This window comes from Tasmannia lanceolata, unplaced genomic scaffold (genome assembly GCF_043159265.1).
Source record: "Tasmannia lanceolata isolate RefF3 unplaced genomic scaffold, GAP_Taslan_0.1 ptg000013l, whole genome shotgun sequence".
In the NCBI taxonomy this organism is placed as follows: Eukaryota; Viridiplantae; Streptophyta; class Magnoliopsida; order Canellales; family Winteraceae; genus Tasmannia; species Tasmannia lanceolata.
In genome coordinates this window covers 25,591,508-25,615,982 of record NW_027518690.1, presented here as the reverse complement: position 1 = coordinate 25,615,982, position 24,475 = coordinate 25,591,508, and the positions used below count along the sequence as shown (strand labels likewise).

The 24,475-nt window shown below is 44.1% G+C and overlaps 1 protein-coding gene across 2 annotated transcripts in view; it reads right to left on the bottom strand.

Moving 5' to 3' along the window:
* The window catches only part of LOC143889974 (Tetratricopeptide repeat (TPR)-like superfamily protein), a 52,572-nt gene that overhangs the window by 2,982 nt on the left and 25,115 nt on the right, over positions 1–24,475 (bottom strand). For both annotated transcript variants that reach the window (XM_077394410.1, XM_077394409.1), the window contains one exon: positions 12,891–13,096. In XM_077394410.1, the coding sequence (XP_077250525.1) occupies positions 12,891–13,096 (206 nt within the window). The remainder of the gene's footprint in view (positions 1–12,890; positions 13,097–24,475) is intronic.

Genomic DNA, 24,475 nt, shown 5'->3' with positions numbered 1-24,475 from the left:
GCTTGCACCTATATTGAAGACATCCTCGTTTGAAGATATTCGAATCAAGAAGCTCATCATGAAGATTCCACAAGTTCCCTAAGCAAGTGTCAAGAAGGAGCTTGGAGTTGAACATGCCATGGTGACACCTCAACATGCATTGAAAATTAGAAGACAAGTCACAAGAGCCAAGACAAGGACAAGATGTTCACTCAAGCCGAAGAAGTTCAAGAACGTGCAAAGGAGCCAAGACATTCCAAGAAGACTCAAGGTTCTTATTTTTAGAATGTATTTGGAGTCCTCTTGATTTTATGTTTAAATGCACTTTCAAAAGATTTTCAAATGGTTTTTATACTTTACATTTTACATCTTTGAAAACCATCAACACACCCAAAAATGTGTTTGAAAACCTTGGACTTAAGCCCAAAGACCATAGCCCAAAAGCCCCTGATCTTTAAAGTTAAAATGGAATTTTTACCAGGGCCGGTCGACCGGGCTAGGCCGGGCGACCGCGGGATGGAACCTGGAAATCCAGGCCATCTCGAATTTTATCGGGCCGGTCGACCGGGTTAAGCTGGGCGACCGAGGATGCGCTTCTGTTTCAAACAGAACAATCCAATTTGGCCTAGGGCGGGCGACCGTCGTGGGTCGGTCGACCGAGATAGGTTTTATAAGCCAAAGTTTTGAGCAAACAGTTAGCCCTCGTCGGGCGACCGCCATTAGGCCGGTCGACCGCGACGGTAAAAAATTTAAAAATAGAATAAGGCGCCCGATAGGGGTGGGCGACCGTTGTAGCCCGGTCGACCGTCGCGGTCGAGCAAACTAGCCGTTGGAGCGTTTTCTGCTTGACTTTTTCAAGCCATTTATTTACAGTTTTACCCCCAAACGGTCATATTTTCAAATACACTATATATACATGATTAAAACCGATCTCTATAAGCTTTTTGAACATTAGAGAAATATCAAATCCCATTTCTCTTTGAGCTTCAGCCTTTTTATTTCAAAACCTAAAAACCTCTTTGATCTTCCATTTCTACATGTTATCAAGAGGCACTCCATAGGGCTTTACATTTATATATACTTGGAGTGAATGTGAGCTATCAATGTTGTAATCTGCCTATTAACAGGCAAGAGAGTTTTTATTTTTATTTGTTCTTCATGAGAGGGTCTCCTCTTCGGCCCGTAAAGAAAGGTGAAGAAAAAGGTCTCTGATTCAGCCCATGAAGAAAGGTGAATCATGTGTGAGGGTTTGATTCCCTTACGAAGGCTTCGTGCGACGGGCTTCGCTTCGGCCCTTGAGAATAGAAAAGCTTATTGTAAGAGCTTCGAGATTAGGCTTGAAATCTCACCATAGTGGAATACCCAAGGAGCCAAACTTGGAAGAGTGGAATAAGTCAAGTTATGACCAAACCACTATAAAATCTTGGTGTCCTCATTGTGGTGTGCATTGTCTCTCTCTCTTCCTTTCTTTCTCTTGCACGTGTGGTGATTGGTAATCTCTAACCTTACTTGTGTTTATGCTTTAATTGAACAAGGGTTAGTAAATGCACTTGTGTTAAATGTTATAAACCCTAATTGCATTATGATATCCATTTGAACAGGGGTTAGTAAATGTGCATGATTAGAAAGTCTAAATCCTAGCTTTTATTGATATACATATTTTAACAAGAGTTAAACTAATTAGTACTTAATTAGAAGATTAATTTTTAATCTCCCTTAATTAAGCCTAAAATTTCTAATTGACCAATTCACCTCCCCTCTTGGATTGTCAAACCTGTATTTCATAACCACACGCTTCCGCCTTACAGATCAGCAGACTAAGGGCTTCAGCAACAGTAATGAACAAGTATGGGGATAGGAGATCCCCCTCCCGGACCCCACGAGAACCAGTGAAACAGCCCTCAGGGTGTCGTCGATGAGAATAGAGAAAGTGGCAGAGGATATGCATACCTTCGTCCAACCCCTCCATCTTGTACCAAAGCCCATCTTCATAAGGACAAAATCCAAGAAGTGCCAATCGACGTGGTCGTATGCTTTTTCCAGGTCCATTTTTATGACCACGCCATGCTTCCCCCTCCTTTTCGTTGAGTCCATAATTTCATTTGCAATGAGGATGCCATCCAAAATCTGCTGATTGTTAACAAATGTGCCCTGGTATTTGGAGATGATATCGCCCATTACAGCAAATAATCTAGAAGCAAGCACCTTAGCAAGGAGCTTATATAAGCCATGAATAAGACTAATGGGGCGATAGTCTTTAAGCTCCACAGCTCCCGCCCATTCGGTATGAGAGTTATGAATGTCGAGTTGATAGCTTTGTTTACGATAGCATGCTCGTGAAATTCGTTCATAAACCTCATCACATCATCTTTAATGGTGTCCCAGTAACGGTGGTAGAAAGCCATCGGAAACCCGTCCGGACTGGGAGCTTTGTCCTTTTTCATTTTACAGAGAACGGTTTCCACTACCTCCAGAGAGAAACATTTTTCTAACCAGATTTTTCTTTCATTGGAGCATGATTTATAGTCTACGCCACCTAACTTTGGTCGCCAGGAACTAGATTGAGAGTAGAGATTCTGGTAATAGGCCACCACCGAGTCCCGGATGCGGTTATGGTCTTCGACAAGCTCACCCCCCAACATCAGACTGCGAATGTGGTTGGTACGCCTTCGAGCACTAGCCATTCTGTGGAAAAATCTTGTATTATCATCACCCTTAAGCCATATCGCCCGGATTTCTGACGCCAAGAGATCTCTTCACGTCGAATGATCTCCTTGTATTCGAGCTTAAGGTTCAGCCTCAACTGATAATCGTCGGGTCCCAGAGCGATTGCCTCCTCCTTTCTATCTAGATCCTCCAGAAGCATTAGAATTTCAGATATAGTAGTCCCCTAGCAGTCACCAATGAATTCACAGAGAAGAACCTTTTCTTTCTAAGAATAAGTTTAATGGTAAAATGGAAATTACAAAATTTTATCAGCGGGCGCGATTTTGTTTTAACGGCTAGATCGTTTGCACTTCTAGACACATGATTACATTGCACGACACCCCTGATTCTACTCTTAACTACTGATCAAATCTCCATGGACCCATTTTGATTCCACGTGCGTTGGATGAGTCCCCTTTAATGTGTAATCTTCCTCTTAATTCAATCTTGATGCGCTCTTACCTCCACCTCCATTGATTTCGCCTGTTCGATAAGAGCCAAATATATGCGAGGATAATCTCACCATTGGTGTCTCTAACCCAACCCCATCTTATTTTAATCTTAAACTTCCTTATTGGGTCAACCCATTTCAACCCTGGTATGGTGGAAGAACTTTTACAGAAAGTCGAAGATCAGATGACAGTAAATTCTCCTTATACTAAAGGTGAGAGGTCTCAAGGTGAGGATGGCGAGAGGTCTCAAGGTGAGGATGGCGAGAGGTCTCAAGGTGAGGATGGCGAGAGGTCTCTGAGTGAGGAGAATGCATCTTACGAATCAAAATTTGAGATGATTTGGCGACGCCTCAAGACAATGAGATAATTGATGCCCATAGCAATCTTTCATCGACGGCCACTCTTCCCTTTTGACACTTGAGAGTTGTTCTCGGATTTGTTGAAGAGATCATCACATCAAAAAATCATTGTGGCGAACAAGTTGGTGAGTTCAGCTCAGAAGCTGTTAGTGTCTGTCGAACATCAAACACTCAATCACTGTGATGGAGGAGCATCCTTCATGAGAATCAATAAAGGAGGCAAAATATGATGGTGAGATCCCTTAGAAGTGCATGTCGGTTTTCTTTTATTTGTAGGGATATAATTGCCTTCTACTTTTATTTTTGGGGTTGAAGGGCAGTTTATAATTTTGATTAATCTATTTATGGTCTTGAAAGTCTACGAGTGTATATTAATTAAGTATTTAAGTAATTTTAGGTATTAAGTTCTATAGAATCTCTAGAAGTTATTAGGTATTTTGAGTCTTTAATCATTCCAAAGTTATTAGTTGTGAAAGTTAGTAGTCACTTCCAATATTATAGTAGTCTAGAACTATTTGCATTCCAAGCATCTTGTTTCTAAGAATTTTATAGCATGAGAATAAATAAGATGAATGAATGACAAAAAAAAAAAAAAAAACTGTCTTCAATATTGCAACCTGTGGATGTGATGTCCCTAGTCTTGGTGTGATGCCTTGACATCCTATGGTGTGAAGCCTTAGGAAGCCATCGATGTGATGCCCTTGCTCTATCTGTAAGTTTCTATTAATTTAATTTTTTTCTCTAACTTGAATTTAATTAGATAGCTCTATTTTTTATGGATTCACAAATGAAAATGAAAAAAAATAAAAATCAAAGTGTTTACTCACAAACAGCACAAGTGCACTGCCTCCTTTGATTCATACCTTGCTCTAGGGTTTTTCTTCTCAACCAACCCCACAAAATTCTCCAAGGAGCTGATGGCCCTCCCTTTTCAGCTCCAAGAACAATAAATAACTTAGAATTCTGTTCACCTTGTAGCGTATATATACACTAAGGGTTTTGGAAGCAATTTTAGGGTTTCCAAACATGGGATGTAAGGTATTGACAAAGTAACACACCTTCTAAAAATTTAGCAAGGAATCCATTTTTAAAACGGTGCCATATATAAATAAATATATATATATATATATATATATATATATATATATATGAGGAAACTGTTGGTGAGCTTAAGCTCACCAAACTTATGGTGAGCTAGCTTGCCCAATCACATGGGTCCCACATTTTGGGGAGTGATCCAAACCATTCATTTGCAAGGCCTTATCATAGATAGGGGTGTACCAAAAATCAGCTCCATAGGATCATCCTAACCCCTCCATTTGTGGAGGACAAAAATGGGGCAGATTTGTGTCTGTCCATTTTTGTCCTCCACAAATGGAGGGGTTAGGATGATCCTATGGAGCTGATTTTTGGTACACCCCCCATCTATGTAAGGGACTTTCAAATGAATGGTTTGGATCATCCTCACAAAGTGGGCCCCCATGTGATTGGGCAAGCTAGCTCACCATAAGTTTGGCTCACCAATAGTTTCCTCTATATATATATATATGGGGAAACGTTTTCTACGCGATATCTCAGATAATTTATCTGAGCAAGAGCTCAAAAAATCATGTGGGCCCACATTGTTTGGGTGATCTAAAGCATACATTTGATAGGCCCTTACATAGATAGGGTGTGCCAAGAAAATCAGCTCCATAGGATCATCCTAACCCTTGGATTTTTGGAGGTTAAAAATGGACAGATTTGTGGAGGTTTATACCCATCCACTTTAACCTCCACAAATCGAAGGGTTAGGATAATCCTGTGGAGCAGATTTTTTGTGCACACTCTATCTATCTTTAGACTATCCAAATGAATACTTTGGATCATCCAAACAATGTGGGCCCATATGTTTTTTTGAGCACTTGCTCAGATAACTTATCTGAGGTATCGCGCAGAAAACGTTTCCCATATATATATATATGAGAAAAGAGAAGGTACTCCTTGGAGTAGATAACTTATCTACTCCCTACCTTAAAATAACAGTTGGGGCCACATTGTTTGGGTGATCCAAAGCATTCATTTGATGGGCCCTCACATAGATAGGGTGTGCCCAAAAAATCAGCTCGATAGGATAATCCCAACCCTATGAACTGTGGAGGCAAAAATGGACGTGTATAAACCTGCACAAATCTGTCCATTTTTTGCCTCCACAATTCATAAGGTTAGGATGTTCCTATCGAGCTGATTTTTTGAGCACACCCTATCTATGTGAGGGCCCATCAAATGAATGCTTTGGATCACCCAAACAATGTGGCCCCAACTGTTATTTTAAGGTAAGGAGTAGATAAGCTATCCACTCCAGGGAGTACCTTCTCTTTTCTCTCTCTCTCTCTCTCTCTCTCTCTCTCTCTCTCTCTCTCTCTCTCTCTCTATATATATATATATATATATATATATATATATATATATATATATATATATATATGAGGAAACAGTTCCTACGCTCGAGTGCAGATAAGCTTATCTGCGCTCGAGTGCAGGAAACATGGTGGTCCCAAATTTTTTTGGTGATCCTAAGGATTCATTTGAAAGGCCCCATCATGTATGGGGTGTGTACCAAAAATCAGCTCCATTGGATCAACCTAACCCTTCCATTTGTGGGGTGAAAAAATGGGCAGATTTGTGAACAAACAATATCTGTCCATTTTCTCACCCACAAATGGACACCCTAAGATGATCCAATGGAGCTGAGTTTTGGTACACACGCCATCCATGATGGGGCCCCTTTCAAATGAATGCTTAGGATCACCCAAAAAATGTGGGCCCACCCTTGTTTCCTGCACTCGAGCGCAGATAAGTTACCTGACCTCGAGAGCAGGAACTGTATACTCTCTCTCTCTCTCTCTCTCTCTCTCTCTCTCTCTATATATATATATATATATATATATATATATATATATATATTTATAGTTACTGAAGCTCCGGATGAAGGGGGAATACGGGTATTAAGAAAAGGAATTTCCTGAGGATCTAAAACCCCAATCCCTTTTGGGGGACCTCCTATCTCAAGTGGAGGACAGGAAACAGGCTTTGTGAAGACAGGGGAGAGAGAGAGAGAGAGAGAGAGAGCAAACAGTTGCTGAGGAAAATGTAAAACCATAAATACTATCCGAAATAGTGGAGGGTGCTTGATAATATTCCATTCCTTGAAAGCCAGTGGATACTAGAGCCACTGTGTGTCTATATATATATATATATAGAGAGAGAGAGAGAGAGCAAACAGTTGCTGAGGAAAATGTAGAACCATAAATACTATCCAAAATAGTGGAGGGTGCTTGATAATATTCCATTCCTTGAAAGCCAGTGGATACTAGAGCCAATGTGTGTGTGTCTATATATATATATATATGGCACCGTTTTAAAAATGGGTTCCTTGCCTAAATTTCCAGAAGGTGTGTTACTTTGTCAATACCATACATCCCATGTTTGGAAACCCATAAATCATGACAGTGAGGAATGGTCTCTGGAGATGTAAACGTCACCACACAGGAGGATGTGGTTCAAAGTTCAAACTCAATCGGAATCGGATGAAAGAAGGACAAGGGAGGAGCAAGCTTGTTCCGAAGAGTTTGAGGAGATGGCCAAGATGGGAGATGTACTGAATATAGGCTATAAGGAGGACGTTGAGGAGACGAAGAGAATGTTCATTGAAATTGAAAAAAGAGATGCGAAAGAGAAAAAGGGCACGACCCCTGGCCATGGGAGTCGAGAGCTTAAAGTTCTCAGGAAATGAAGGGGGGGCCCTCTTGTAATTATGCCGTTTTGGTTTTTTGGGGAAAGGGATCTTGAGTTCTATTATGTTTAGGGTAGGCGATGCTATTTGCTTGTTGATGGAAGGTTAAATGCGTTAGGGGCTGAAGCCCATGTCAAAAATTTCTTTCTTGAATATTTAAGGAAGTGTAGGTGGGTCTTTTTTAGTGTGCTTGAGGGACTCATACATTCGCTGATCAGGGGAGTTTCTTCTCCCCTAGATAACCTTTCCTACCCTTTAATCTACCAAGGTGAGTGAAAAAATGCTTTAGGTTCATGATGTATTTCAAGACATATAAATTCCTTGGGTTCTTTGTCAGAATGCTTGTTGCGGAGATTATATGGTGCTTTGGTTGATGGTTGGTTCTGAAAAGTACAGTGCAGGGTCGATGGTATAATTGATATGTGAGGTTGTTCAGATGTTGAAAGTGTCCTGTGATTTGGCTGGAGGAAGTTTATATGCAGTCTTTTATGTTTCTTCTTTTGGGATCCAGAAGTATGCTCCTAGATCATCATACTATGTAATCTCTAGAGGGACTACTGGTCCCCATGTATATTTCATGGTATGAATATAAAGTCATTTTTCAAAAAACAATCATGACAGTGATGTTAACTAGAAAATTTTACTTTTAGAAACTGATGATAAACAAAGACAGAAAGCAACTTTTGCTTCGAAGGGCATATTATGCTTAAAAAAATCTCCCACTTGCACTCAAAGCCAATCGGGCATGTATATGATCCCCTTCTCTAAATATATCATCATTTTGGGTCAAGGCTTTTAGTCAGTAGGTCCACTATGCGACCTTGGTGATAGTAGTATGCCCTATATAAAGGTACAAACAAAGACAGAAAGCAACTTTTGCTTCGAAGGGCATATTATGCTTAAAATCTCTCACTTGCACTCAAAGCCAATCGGGCATGCATATGATCCCCTTCTCTAAATATTTCATCCATTTGGGTCAAGGCTTTTAGTCAGTAGGTCCACTATGCGACCTTGGTGATAGTAGTATGCGCTATATAAAAGGTACAACACCTAGTTCCATAAACAACTTGCACAATCAAACTCCCTCCTTCATAGCTTAGCAAGCAGCACGGTATTCTGCCTCTGTGGTAGAATCTGCAATAGTGTCCTGCTTACAACATCTCCAACTTATCGCTCCCTTCCCCAAAACATATATGCAACCAGATATTGAGCTCCTGTCATCGACATCTTATAAGTCTTAGTTTGCACAACCTTACACGATGAGATCATCATCTCGATGTACCAGACAGTAGGTGTCTGGTCCTCAAATATTTCAAGATATGCATGACTATTATCAAGTGCTCGAGAGCATGGTTTTAAATTTCAGCCGAAATCCGAAATTTGAAATCTGAAATTTTTGGATTTCGGTTTGGATTTCAGCCGAAATGACCGAAATTTGAAAAAAAAAAATCGGTTCGACCGAAACCAAAATCGAAATTTAAAACCTTGCTCGAGACCAGTATTAACTGAAATCTACTGAATAAAGTCACAATATGATTGAAACTATGTCCGGAGGATTCCTTATATGCGCCGCCCATGGTAGGTGGGGTTCCAGCAGGGCGCCTAGGCCAAGCTAGCATCTGATTGGACACTTTGCCAGTTTGTTCTCATATGTTTGGACGTATTTCTGGAATTTTGAAAAAGGAGATTATTTTAAAGAAGTGATGAAACCATGGCTTCGACACTGGAATCTGAGAGATTACTTTCGGGTGCTGACCATGGTTAGTGAAGTTCCATTTGGACATGAACACCTTAGGTCGGACCTTAGTGACCCTTTTTGGAAAATTTGTGAATTTTGTTGGCTTATAAAGGGATTTTTGTGAAATTGGTTTTTGCCTTTTTTGGGGAACCATCTTTCGCTTATTTGTATGTTTCTTTTTTCGACATTACTGGGTCTCATAGATCATTAGCTCCCTTTATCAAATATAACGGAGTGATAGATTGTGTTTGGTTGTCCGTTGATGCAGGAGCATCTGAGCTCAGATCGATGATTGGACCACACTTAGATCAAGATTGGATGGTTCAGATCGACAATTGGGCCGATGAATCAACGGAGAACTATCATAAAAAGATGAATCATCCAATGGTTCACAGGAGATCCAAGAGCATTCAAGATCGACGACTCAATTTGATCCCACTCAATTGATTAGGAGATATAAGATCTAAACACATGGAAGACATCTTGCATACATCATGGTGACCATTACTAAATTTCTAAAATTCACTCATGGAAGTTTCCAATTTTAGAAAGTATGGTTTAGAAACACTTCTAAAACCAAGGCTTTATAAGCAGCAATTTCTATTTCAAAGCACATATTGATTAGGAACTTTCCAAATTAGCCAGACCCAACCTATATTGCCATAAAAGACTTGCCAACAAATGACATCTATTGTGGTCATTTTAATTTTGTTGCCATTTTCAAGTTGGCAAAGTACTTAAATCGTGGGAAAGGGGTCTGGGAAATTTCCATGCTTGGTTTTTATTTAATTAGTAAGCTTCCTTAGTTTGGGTAGTTTAGCAAATTACTTAATTTTATTAGTTAACTTAGAAAGTAGCATATTCCTACTTCGTTATCTTAGCAAGTTTCCTTTTGACTTAGATAAAATTGGCCAGTTAGCTCATTGACGATCCTTGGCGCAACGGTAAGGTTGCTCCATTGTGACCTGGTGGTCACGGGTTCGAGTCAAGGAAACAGCCTCTCTGCAAAGCAGGGGTAAGGCTGCGTACATCTAGCCCTCCCCAGACCCCGCAATGGCGGGAGCCTCGTGCACTGGGCCGCCCTTTCTAGCTCATTGACGACATGTAATTTCCTTTTTTATTTATTTCTTTTCTTTTAGCAAAATATCAATGTAATGGGATGAAATAACTTATAAATACATGAATGAGAATGAAGGAAAAGCTGTTGTCTATTGTTTTGAAAAACATTATTAGTGGTGAGGACTGAACTATCTTCTGTCTTGGATTGAAGGTTGCAAACCTCTCTCTCTCTCTTTCTCTCTCTCTCTCTCTCTCTCTCTCTCTCTCTCTCTCTCTCTCTCATCATCACCTTGACTAGTTCAAGATGAAGAACACAAATTTGCGATGTGCTACTGGTTTACTGCTCCTCATTTCAGCCCAACCATTACTCCAGTAATCTTCTTCACAAGTTTACCAAGTTGGATAGATCCTGCTGCTCTTCAACAAGAAAAAGTGCTGCTCCACATTATTCCAACAACAGCAGTTCTAAGACCTGCAGTTTCATAGTTTTCTACAAGCAAGCACAATTGCTGTTGTCCATTATATCCAAGCAAGTTCAGCACAAGCTTTTTTGTGTGTGTGTGTTTGTTAATTTCTGTTGTAAGCTTGTAATATCATATTGAGACAATTATGAGGTGCCATGTGTCATTCTCTCTTTAAAAGGCCCAGGTAGTTATGTAACTACCAGAACCTCCCATTCCTTGAAGAAAAGCCTTTTACATTTTTGAATGATGAAATGAATGAATGAATCTTTTGAAAGTAATTTTCAGCAATACATTGTGTTGAAGGTGTGATGCCCTGTCTCTCTAGGTGTGAAGCCAAGAACATAGTAGAGTGATTCTAGTATGTGTGTGTGTGTGTATATAAATGGCAAAAAGAACTTTAAATTCATGGATTAGACTTTCTTTTTTATTGCTATTTTTAGTTTGAAGCCCTAATAAAATCCCCTCAACAGTTCCAAATCAACCTTAAAACGTCATAACAATAACTCCCTTTATTCCTTAGTGATTCTTTGATTACGGTATTTTAAAACCCTACTAAAATCCCCTTAACATTTATCACTTGTGATTCTTTGAATGATGTATTTATTTCTTGCAATGTTATTTCTATTTGTTGTGAGATCCATTGATTAGCCTTGCTTTTTTATTGCTATTCTTGATTTTAAAACCCTAATAAAATCCCCTCAACGGTTCTTTAATTATCCCTCAGGCCGTCCTAAATTAGTTTTGGTATAAGAGCAATACATGGATTAGACATGTTGCAGTAGAATTTCTATAGGGAGGATGACATCTGTTTATAAGAATGAAATTTTGTTTTTGTTTCTGCGATAACTATGAGCATTTGTTTCTAGATAAGTGTGACTCTTCTAGGTTAGAGGTGTGACTCCATCGACAACCTATCTAGATTGATTAGATGCTCTTCTAGTTGTGATTTAACTACGTTAAGTTGCAATGACGATGCAAGACAGTAGTTTGGGACAAAGGCTTAGTTGATGAATCATTGCCCAAGGCCGACCCCAACTAGTTTGGGACAAAGGCTTAGTTGATAACAGTTGATAACATTGCCCAAGACAACAAAGAAAATGGATTTGATTCTTCACACGAAAAAGTCAAATTCTTTTCAAGCTTGAGAAAATGATGGGGGACCATCATTGATGAAAATCATATTTATTTTTAAAATTTTGTTGCGTTTATTTATGTTGTGAGTTTGTAATATTGTAATGAAACATTTATGGGGTGCTATGTGTCATTCTTTCCTTTAAAGCCCCAACCTACCAAAACTACTCATTGTTATGTTTCATTCTCTCTTTTAAAGAGAGTCCCAAGTAGTTATGTTCTACCAAAACTATTCATTGACATGTATAAATCTCTCTTTCAAAGAGAGAGCCCTAGGTAGTTATGTAACTACCAGAATCTCCCGTATCTTATAAGAGGAAGCCTTGTACATTTTTGAATGATGAAAAGAATGAATGAATCTTTTGAAAGTTATTTCCTACAATAACTTGCAATTGGAGGTGTGAAGCCTTTTAAGGTGTGATGTCTTGTCCCTAGGCGTGAAGCCTAGAACCTACTAGAGTGATTCTAGTATAGTTATCTCCTGTGATACTGTATATTTATCTCTTGTGATTCTTTGATTAGGATATTTATTTCCTGCAATATTTCTTCTATTTGTTGTGAGATACATTGATTAGCCTTGTTTTTTTTTTATTGCTATTCCTGATTTTTAAAACCCTAACAAAATCCCCTCAAGAGTACCAAATCAACCTTAAACTATTGTAACAATCATTTCCCTTTGTTCCTTAATTATCCCCCAAGCCATCCTACATCACAGATATTGCTCAAGCTAAGAAATCACAAGCAAGTTTGTTTCAAATCAGGGAGAACCTCACTTGGAATATATACAGCTATTATTAAGGTCCATCAGAGGCATGAAAAACTTTCAGATTCTTCACAAAAGGTGTAATCAAGCATTGTCATACAAATTATGAGGGTGACCTCACAAATTAACAACATGCTAAGTACTAAGCATGGGTTTACAAGCAATATCATGCTTTGAAAAGAGATGGCTAACAATTTATTTGCCCACAACTGAAGATGATTAGTGAGCAACATCAGAGCCCAAAAATGCGCATTTTTGTTATTGAAAGAAATCAAGTAAAATGAAGATTATCATTCATATTGCCAGAGACTCATTGTTAATAATGGGTGTGCTCCACATACTCCAATGCCAAGTACAGTAAGAGAACAACCTAGGTAACAAAAGAAGCCACGAAAATAGTAATTTTGATGAAATGAGTTGCTATGAACAAATAAATATTGATGGATAATGCCATGAGTACTCACCTGTCGTAACTGGAACCGATCAATGGTATTGTGACCATCTCATCCTGAGAAATCTTGAGCTTGGGTGCCTGCAAGATGTAGCGTAGTTCAGCAGCCTGACGTCGGATAGTGACACTGGGGTGCTTCATTTCCAATTGTTTGTATAGAGCAATGCAATCACCATGTCGATTGTTGGCCTCGTATGCCATAGCAAGCCATATTTGTATCTGAACAACCCAAGATATACAAATGGAATTAGAAAGAGGGAAAGGAAATGAAAGGGATTATTGAAGTTTGTATTGATAGGATTTATTACAATTTACAAAGACAATTTTCCAATTCATTGTTCATTGTTGAAATTAAAAATGAACAAATAAATAGTAATCAATTTTTTAAAGCATGAAATCAATGTGTTGTTAATGCAGGAGCATCTTCAAATACAAAAAGACAAATAAGAAAAAGGTGTTTCTTTTGTTTTTAACTTTAGGAAGGAAAATTTGTTTTTGGAAGTCTCGAGTAGTTCACTTAAGAAGTCGGCCCTATCTTTTAATTTTTATAAATTCAGTATAGGGGCCTCAACTTTCTCTGTAAAAGGTTAAGAGATAAGCCCCCTTTCTTTGTAAAGTCAGAAAGCATGATTTCTTTTCTCTTTTTTTTTTTTTTTAATAAGGTAGCCAAACTTTATTGAAAAACAAAGCGACCAAGATGGTCAATACATAAAGGAAAGAGGGAAGGAGAGAGAAAAAAAGACAAAATAAAAGAACTAAAATACAACAAAGCGAAGCCATTAAGGAGGAAGCTCATCATAAAGCGCCAACACCTCCAGCGGAACACCCGCTCTAGCCAAGCCATCCGCAACCTCATTAGCCGAGCAACGGATATGCTCAAATTCAAACCACTTGCACTTAGCTAAATCATCCATCTCATCAAATAAATCATCAAATCTCCAAGGAGGTTTTTGAGGATATAACCATCATGATTTCTTTTCTCTTTCTGAGCAATAAAGTTGTCAAACATTTTTTTTTTTAATGAAATGGTCGTAAAACATGTTAGGGAAAGCAATTCAAGATTTTTTAAAGGGAGCAACCCCTTAGCTCCTGAAATGATACAGAAATAAGAGATTATTTTAATAGAGTTTCCAATTTGGGGATCTTGGGAGTTTCTTTTTGTATGGTTAGAATTTTGATTTATGTTACCAAGAGAATAGGATGGAGATTGCTCTCTTTTTAGGATAAGATTTGTGTTCGTTTTGCTATAACTTTGGTGGTTTTGGATTTTAATTAAAAGGAAGCTTCTTTATTTGAGTTTGATATTTTACCTCTAAGTTGATACTACAAAACGCTATGGAGTGATTTTGTAACCACAAATAGTATGATGCCGTTTCTGTCACCATCAAATAATTTTCATCTAAATTGCAGTTAGATGTTTGAGTAAGCACAAATTTGGGAACTTAATCAGAACGTTCTATTGTTGGGTACTGCCAGTTGAAGTGATGGAGATTTGAATAGGAAGATGGGGCCCATCAAGAGGGTTAGAAGAGTCGGTTTATTAGTTTTAGAGTGTTATTTGTGTATTTTTAAGTCATAAAGAAGGGAGCACTATGGTCTTTTTCTTACAAAATCACTTAAGAATATGCATCATAAAAGTAGCGCTCATCATGTATTGTGAAAATTTAAGTGGGAGAGAGTCCTTGTTATGTCCATTCAATTTAAGATTCTTAGTTTTAAGTGAAGAGTCCTAGTTTTACCATTAAAAAAAAAGTGAAGAGTCCTAATTAGTCTTAGTTCAAGAGTCTATATAGGCCTTTGGCCCTTTTTTTTAGACATGTTATGAATGGCATGAATAAAACCCTTTTGCTATGTTCAAGACTTGGATGAGTGATTCTCCAGCTGATCTTTGTTTTAATGGTAAACTGGGATCGACCTCCGACCTTAAGGTCAAAGAAGGTACTTTTTACCAATTGAGCTAGAGGCTCAACCCCATTCTCCAAAACAATGTTCCCCAACCCAACTGCTATTAGCAATGGGGCAGAAATATCCCTTGATCTTTTTTTTGGGAATGTTTGAAATATCATTAAAGGAGAAGGACCGAGAAGGTCAAATACAAGCACAAGGGATAAAAACAAGAACAGCATCTGCTCAAAGGAAAGAGAAGAAAGAAGCGAAAAATCTCAGGGCGGTAAAAATTCGAACTGTTGAAAAGCCTCCAATCGAACTCCTTCCCTTGCTAGCATATCCGCTACCCCATTGGAGGATCTCCTGATATGCCGGAAGGAGATGCTCGCATTGCCCACAATGTCTTTGATTTCATCAAATAGCTTAGCAAATCTCCACGGGAATACATAGGAGCCATTTAGCCAACGTATCACATTAAAGGAGTCCCCCTCTATCACCACTCTATCTAGATCTTCTCCTGCTAGCAACTTGATGCCTTGGTGGACCACGAGGGGCGTCCACCTTGCTAGAGTCAGCCACTCCAATGGGGCCTGCAAAGGCCCACTTCACTGATCCCCCATCATCTCTTAGGACTCTCCAAATACCTACTAGAACCGTGTTTCAAAAACTAGAACCCTCGAAGTTAAGCTTCAAGAACCAAGGGGCCTGCGGCTCCCATTCTTGCACAATAGTGTCTCATCTTCAAACTAAAAAAAACCTTCCTCCAACCATTCCACAAATCAAAAGCGGATAAAAACTTGAAACTTGGAAGGGTGTTTACACAAGAGATTGTAAGAGCTGCCACCTTGGTGAATAAGTACGAAGAGCTTTTAGTATACCCTTTCAATATCGTAGAATTCTTCTGATGCAGGTTGTAGGCCCAATAAGAGGCATATTTGCCCATTAGGATTTATTTCCATGTTATTTAGTTTCTAGGATTTTATTTTCATTTTTTTTAGATTTCAGGGCTTTCATTTATTTCCATGGAATTTTACTTACATTGCCTAAAAATATAGGCCTTATGTAGTAGAGATTTTCAGTTTGGATGAATAAAGATTGAATGCATACCTCTTTATTATTGTGACGGAAGCGTTGAGCCTCCTTGTTTTTAAAGCCGAGCCGATGGGTTATATCAAGGGTCTTCAACCATGCCGGCATGTTGGTAACATCTCACATTTACAATTTGCAAATGATACCATTTTGCTGCTGGAGGATGGGCCGGATAAAATTCTAAATACTAGGTGTTTGTTTTTGGGGTTCGAGATTATATCAGGCTTGAAGGTCAATTTCTCTAAAAGAGTGGTGGCTGGGATTAATCAGGCTAATGATCGGGTTCAGGGATTCGCAGAGGAGATGTAATGTATAAGCGCCCAACTGCCAGTCAAATACCTGGGCCTTCCTTTAGGATTCGGAATTCCTAAAGCATCACTATGGGATACAGTGGTGGAGCAAATCGAACGAAAACTCGGCACATGGAAAAAACAATACCTTTCTTTCGGAGGAAGAATCATGCTAATAAAGGCGTCTCTAAGCAACATGCCTGTATATTTTATGTCCTTGTTCTAAATATCGGTGAAGGTAGATAGAAGAATCGAAAAAATCCAAAGAGAATTCATGTGGGAAGGCAAGGATCGGGGAAAAAGGTTGAAACATTTGCTGAAATGAGAGAAGGTATGTAAAGCATGAAAATTGGGGGGGCTTGGGAATCCGTAAGATCAGACTTCGTAATAGGGCATTGTAAGGAAAATGGTTGTGGTGTTTCCGAGTGGAGAAGGAGGCATTATGGCATCAATTAATCAAGGCGAAGTATGTCTGTAGTTGGGGGCAATGGAATTGCAACGGTCCATCTGCGGGGAAGGGTTCCGGCGCTTGGAAATCTATCAGCATTGTGAAGACTCTTTTCAAAAGCATATCAGATTTAAGGTGGGTAATGGGACACAAATACGGCGTCGTTCTCAGATATCGCCACGTGTCGCCCATGCACAAGGAGAACCTAGCCATCATGAAGAAAGACGTTGGAAAATGATAAAGACCATGCAAACATGACACACGTCACCGTCCAGGCCTCATCATCACAAACCATGGAAGAAGGTGGCCGGCGAAGCCATGCGCGCCAGCAAGGCAGGGGACGGCCCAATCCTGCAAAGGAAGGCTTTCTCTCCATAATGATGAAAGGGGCCGCACGCCTCCCTTTAAAAGGGAGGGAAAGGAAGAAGAGAAAGGATCCACATTTTTTAGAAAGGACTTCCCCCATTCTCAGCTTCACAAAAAAGCAACCGGAAAAAGAGGCGAGGCAACAACAAAGGAGACTAGGAACGCAGTCCTACTCTCCCTATTAGTCCACTCCGACCTACTCATTTACACACCCAGAAAGGAGCCTGCGCATTGGCCCTGGTAACCCTGACCAAAACCCCTTCCCCTTCTCGCTGTCCTTTATATTGATTGGTCGAAGGATCTGACTTGGGTGTCGAAGTGGTCGTCGGGACCCACCCCGAACCCCCTGACCCCCTTTGTTTGTGATTGCAGACCCCGCGGAGGCCCTCTACCGAACGCGCGATCACCAACCCGGATTCAGACGCCATCATATTGGCGCCATCCATGGGACTCGTCGAGTACTGAATGCCTTATGACGATGAGAAACCACACCCAACAGCAAGAAACAGGGGTAATAACCAGGAGTCAGGCTCAGCGCGCGCAAACCAGCAGCTCAAGCTCCAGAGAGCCCAACTCACCACTCTCGGGCCGACATGAGCCCTCCTCTAGTACACCGCAAATGGTCCCCACCATGGAGATGTTCAACAAACTCCGCCGAGAACTACTCCAACGCTTGCCTCCTCCGGCCCCAGAGAGGCCCCCAACGAGGAACAGCCAGGGGAGCGTCATCCCCGGCGAAAGCGAGCACCAACTCCCCGGACGCCGTCCCCATCAGCGAATAGCCCTTTGCCCCCCGCGGCTAGGGGACGCCAGCGAGACAGCGGGAAGCAGGCTACGCTAAGCCGCACTCCCCCTGTCCAAACTGCCCGCCTCCAGGAACCGCCCCTGCCTCGGGCAGAAGACGTAGCAACCTCAGCGCACCGCCCAGCGTGGATCCCATAGTCGACCTGCAGAGGCAGATTCGAGAGGTCAAACTGGAAATGAAGAAGCCCTACATCCATGGCATCCTCGACGAATGGGAAAGAGAAACGACATCCCCATTCACCTCGGAAGTCTTAAAAACCCCTGCAGAAGCAGGCATAGACCTCTCCTGTTTCGGTCTGTACGACGGAAGCACTGACCCCCTCGAGTTCCTTCAAACCTTCAAAAGGGTAATGACGCTCCGAGGCGCGTCGGAGGGATTCATGTGCAGAGTCTTCGCCTCCCTGTTAAGAAAGACCGCTAACGACTGGTACATGAGATTGGAGCCCGACTCCATCGCATCCTTTCACGAATTCGGGAGGAAGTTCAGCGCAAGATTCGCCAACAACCGCCTCCGCCATGATCCAGCGGACGCCCTCTTAGCCCTCCGGCAGGAAAGAAACGAGACCCTAAGAGACTTCATGTTAAAATTCAACGCCGAATTGGCCCAACTCTCTAACATGGACGTCCAAATAGCGGTCGCCACACTAAAGCATGCCACCACCGATCCGAATCTAAAGCTGCATCTCACCCTCAAGCCACCACGGGACCTATAGGAACTTGAATCCAAGGCTGACAAGTTCATACGGGCAGAAGAAGCCTGCGCCCGAGAGCGGAACCAGCCCGGCCCCGATGAAAGAAAAAACAACGACGGCCGAAGGATCCTGAGGCCGAGGGCCGAGGAGAAACAAGTGAGCCGGAACCCCATCCCCGTCTTCGAAAGACTGGGAAGCGCCCCCCTAAAGGTTCCCCTCTCCCATGTCCTACTAGCCATCAGAGATCAGGGTCTCCTGACCCCCCCCAAACGAATGGCCACGGACCCAAAGAAGCGGTCCGCCAAAAAGTTCTGCGAATTCCATGGGGATCACGGCCACGAAACTAACCATTGCATCCACCTCCACCTCCAGCTGGAAAAGCTGGCCGAGGAGGGCCACCTGAACCAATATCTCAGGAGCCCTGGGGAAAGTTCGGGCGAGGTCCAGCATCCACCCGACGAGCCCGGAAGCAGGCGCCGCTCACCCGATAGGCGCCGGTCCAGCGGCCGCCGCCGATCCACTAGCCGGCACCGATCCCCGAGCAAGCATCGCTCCAGAAGCAGACGTCGATCCCGCAGCAGGCACGGCGCACACCGCCATCAGCGCCCCTGGAAAGACGAGCCCCCCGAACAACCACAGGCCCGCGAACAGCCGCCTACCATCATAGGAAAAATCAATATCATCACGGGAGGACCGGCAGCGGGAGGGCCGACAACAGCCGGTCGACGGGCCTATGCAGAGAGGGTGTTCTCCATGGATATGCCCTCCAAAAAGGCCCAAATGGATCCGCCCCGACAAGACCAGATCATTACTTTTTCCAACGAAGACCTCAACGGGCTACAGGTCCCGCACGACGACGCACTGGTCGTCAGACTAGTCGTCGCCAACTTCGACATAGGAAAGATTCTGGTCGACACAGGAAGCTCCGTCAACGTATTGCACCTCAGAACTTTTGAAGAGATGAAACTAGGCAAAGAGAGGCTGGGACCCACAGAGTATTCCATCTACGGGTTCTCCGGTGCGTTCGTACGGGTCGACGGCAAGATCGACTTACCCGTGACCTTTGGGAATACCCCCTCCAAAAAACCATTCTGACCACCTTCATGGTCGTAGATATACCATTCACTTACAGCGCCATCATTGGGCGCCCTGCTCTAAGAGATTTGGGGGCAGTGGTCTCCACCCCCCACCTCAAGATGAAATTCCCCACTCCAACCGGAGTAGGGGAGGTCCGGGGACAGCAAATGATAGCACGCCAGTGCTACGCAGCGAGCCTAAGAGGAACCAATGCTCCGGCCGAAAACTTCACAATCGGTAGTGAAGACCCCCGGCAGCGGGCCCGCACAATCAGAGGAGAATCCGCCGAGGAGCTAGACTCCATCCCAATAGCCGAAGATCAGCCAGAGAGACAAGTCCGGATAAGTTACCTGCTGAAAGGCCCCCTGCGAGACCAGATGATCACCTTCCTCAGAGCAAACAAAGACATGTTCGCATGGTCCGCCAAGGACATGCCCGGGATACCCAAGGAGTTGGCCGTTCACAAGTTAAACGTGAACCCAGCCCTTAAACCCGTCCGGCAAAAAAAGAGGAACTTCGCGGTAGAACGTCAAACTCACATAAAGGCCGAAGTAGAGAAGCTGCTACAAGCCGGATTCATCAGAGAAATCTGATACCCTGAGTGGCTGTCTAACGTCGTCATGGTAAAAAAAACTAGTGGAGGCTGGCGGGCCTGTATAGACTTCACAGACCTAAACCGGGCCTGCCCGAAGAACCCCTACCCCCTCCCGCGCATAGACCAACTCATCGACGCCACATCCGGACACGAACTCCTCACCTTCTTGGATGCATTCTCGGGTTACAATCAGGTGAAAATGCACGAGCCCGACATCCCAAAAACAGCGTTCATTACCGATCAGGGCGTCTACTGTTACACCGTTATGCCCTTCGGGTTAAAAAACGCGGGCGCCACCTACCAGCGGCTCGTAAATAAGCTATTCCGCGCGCAAATCAGAAGAAACGTAGAAGTGTATGTAGACGACATGCTGGTAAAAAGTCTGGAAGCCTCCAAGCACATCTCCGACCTGCAAGAAACTTTCAACACTCTGCGGCGAGCCCGGATGAAGCTGAACCCCGCCAAATGCGCCTTCGGAGTAACTTCCGGAAAGTTCTTAGGGTTCATGGTTAGCCAGAGAGGGATCGAGGCCAACCCTGAAAAGATCCAGGCCATCCTAGACATGGAACCCCCGACAACAGCAGTAGAAGTACAAAGGCTCGCGGGTCGAATCACGGCCCTCGGCCGATTCATGCCAAAGTCGGCGGAGCAATGCCAACCCTTCTTCAAACAACTGAAAAATATACAAGAATTCGAATGGACCCCGGACTGCCAAGAAGCATTCGACGCCCTGAAGCAATACCTTCAGACACCACCCGTACTCGCCAAACCCGAGCCGGAGGAGGAACTATTTCTGTACCTAGCCATCAGCTCCACGGCGGTGAGTGAGGTATTGGCCAAGCAAACCGACAAGAAGGAACATCAGGTGTACTACGTGAGCAAAACTCTCCACGGTGCAGAGGTCCGGTACCTAAACATAGAGAAATTCGCCCTCGCAGTCGTCAGCGCCGCCCGGAAGCTCCGCCCCTACTTCCAGGCCCACCCCATTGTGCTGCTAACCGACCAACCCCTGAGGAAAATTCTCCAAAAACCAGAGACCTCGGGCAGGATGGTAAGTTGCGCCGTCAAGTTGGGAGAGTTCGACATACAAGTCCGCCCGAGGCCAGCTATCAAATCCCAAGCCCTCGCTGACTTTATAGTGGAATCCATGGCCCTGGCCGCGGAGCCAGCAACACTGGAGAATGGCGAGGGCTCCACCGAACAGACGGCTCGCGAAGACGTTTCGCCAAGATCAGCAGAACAGAGCGACGAGACCCACTGGACCCTGCACGTTGACGGCTCAGCAGGCAAAACAGGGCACGGGGCGGGAGTGGTCCTCCGCGGCCCAGAAGGATTCACACTGGAATACGCCCTCAGGCTAGATTTCAAAGCCTCCAACAACGAGGCTGAATACGAAGCCTTGCTAGCAGGACTAAGCCTAGCTGCGGAGCTTGGTGCGGAAAAGTTAAAAGTCCACAGCGACTCCCAGCTCGACGTCAACCAGGTGAACGGAACATACGAAGCCAAGGGCTTCAGAATGAAGAGATACCTCCAGAAGGTAAAAGAAAAACTGCAAGGAATGGGAGGTAGAAATCCTCCAGATACCGCGAGACATGAACAATCGAGCGGATGCATTGTCAAAAATGGCCGCCGAAGAGACCCATAACTTCGGCACCGTGCTCACAGAAATACTGCCCCACCCCAGCATCGACAAGGTGCAAGTTTTGGAGATTCCACCTGGACCAAACTGGATGGACCCCATCATGCGATACCTGAAAGACGGGATACTGCCCGCGGATAAGCTAGAAGCCAGGCGCCTAACCGCAAGAGCAGCCCACTACGTGGTCCACGGGCCCAGGCTCTACAAACGGTCATACACATGGCCGTATCTCCGATGCCTGGTACCCTCCGAATCAGAGTACGCGCTACGAGAAGTACATGAAGGAATCTGCGGAGATCACGGAGGCGGCAGGACTCTGGCTCAGAAAATCGTGAGGCACGGTTACTTCTGGCCTACGATCCTCAGGGAGCCAAGGAGTTCGTCAAAAAATGCAGCCCTTGCCAAAGGTACACGACCACCCGCCGTCAACCGGTCACACCATACACCGCGATGGCAGGGCCCCTGCCTTTCGCCATGTGGGGCATGGATCTACTCGGGCCTTTCCCGAAAGCCTCCGGGGGGCGTACAATGCTGTACGTCGCCATCGACTACTTCACCAAATGGGTCGAGGTTAAAGCCGTAGCAAAGCTCAATTCAAAAGCGACGGAGAACTTCTTTTATCACGACGTAGTCTGCCGTTTCGGCATCCCAAAGACACTTGTAACAGACAACGGTCCCCAGTTCGCAAGTGCTGAATTCGGCAGATTCTGCGATAGCCTAAGCATCGAGCACCATTTCGCCTCTGTAGCATACCCGCAGGCCAACGGGCAGGTAGAGGTAACTAACAGGATCTTGCTTCAGAGCCTCAAGAAGCGATTGGGAGAAGCCGGGAAAAACTGGGTAGAGGCGCTCCCTAGCGTCCTCTGGGCCTATCGGACGACGCCGCGGACCACGACTGGAGAATCCCCTTTTAGCTTGACCTTCGGAACCGAAGCGGTCATTCCGCTAGAAATCGGCCTCTCCAGCTTCCGCACGGAGAATTATGACGAAAAGGGAAACTCTGAACTCCTGCGGAATACCCTCGACATCGTACTCGAAAAAAGAGAGCAGGCCCTCCTCCGAACCGCCTCCTACCAGCAGAGGGTGGCACGGTACTACAACGCCCGAGTAAAAAAGCGCTCGGTAAAACCCGAAGACCTGGTACTACGACGGGCGGAGGTATCCGACGTTGCGGGACACCTAAGTGGGAAGGACCATACAGGGTCGTTCGAGCACTCCGCCCCGGGGCCTACCAGCTGGAACGCCTCGACGGGACCCCAGTCCCTCGCAGTTGGAGCATGGACAACCTCCGAGAGTTTTACCAATAAAAAGATAGGGTAAGTCCCATGTTTTCCTTTAAAAATATGACGAGTGTTTTGTTTCTCCTTTTTTGTGTTTCTAGAAGCAAAGATGTATTTTCCTCAAACAAATCAATGGAATAGCGTTTCTACCTAAGCCATATGCATCTCCACTTTCTGGCCCATGATAAATAAGGGACCCGAAAGAAGACAGGGAGTGAGACAGAGGTATCACCGGGGCCGCCCCCCCAAAGATACCCTAAAACGCTCCCCATGAAAGACAGGGAGTGAGACAGAGGTAGCATCGGTACTGATCCCCCCGAGAATACCCTGAAACGCTCCCCATGAAAAAAAGACCTCTCCTTTAAGGGGAGGCGGGACCCATTAACCCCGAACTGATCACTCGAGGGGAAGATAGTCCTTCCATAAAAAAGACGTCCTGCGGGGTGCACTAGGAGTACCCTCGCCAACAAAAATCACAACTCAAATAGCCCGAAGAGCAAAGAGCTCGCGGCACGTCATATATAAAGGAAAGAAAGATAGTTCAAATGTTATTACAGACCAAAATACGTCAATAACGCCAAAAAAAGAAAAAGCAAACTTCCCGAGGCATCCGAACATTACTGAGCCCCCTCAGAAGTCTCGGCAACTACAGGATCTGCCAAGGTAGCCACCTCCTCCTCAGCCGACCCCGGCACTTCCACCGGTACCACCGAAAGACCCTCCGAAGCGCCTCCCTCAGCCTCATGCATCAGCTTGTCAAGGGGGAAGGAAGGATCGACCTCGCGGACACGCCGCCGGCATTCAGCAAACGCATCTATCTCAACGTCCACGCTGAACGCGGCCGCGGCCTTGAAAAACTCCTCAGAGTTGCGCCACTCCTCCCGCGCCTTCGCCAGCTCCCGGACATGCGCGTTCGTCGAGCCACCGCCAATTTGTCCGCCGCACGGCTCCTCCCTTCCATGGTCCTCCGGAGGTCTTCCCGAAGTCGAGCGACAGTGTCATCAAAGGTCGCCTTCTCTGCCCGGGCTTTGTCCAAGTCCTCGCTCAGCTGCCGGACTCGCTCCTCGAAAGCACCTATCTCAGCCTCATCCTCGAGCAGGCACTGCACCATCCTCCTGGCATAGTTTTGGGACTACAAAAGCAAGCCATCAGAAAATTTTCAACGCACAGTCTCAAAAACAACAAAGAGAGAAAAGTACAATCAGAAAACCGGCCACCCGGTACTTACGCAAGATGTTGATTGAAAATACTGAGCCCCCAGGGCCCTACGATCAAAGCCCTCCAGCTCATCCTCGTCGCCAGGAAGAGCGGTCATCACCTATGAAGCACGGGTGCGGGTGCGACACGACACGGGTACGCGGGTACGTGATTTTCCAAAAAACTTGGGTGCGGGTGCGTTGAATATAATAATAATTTTTATTAAATTTTAAA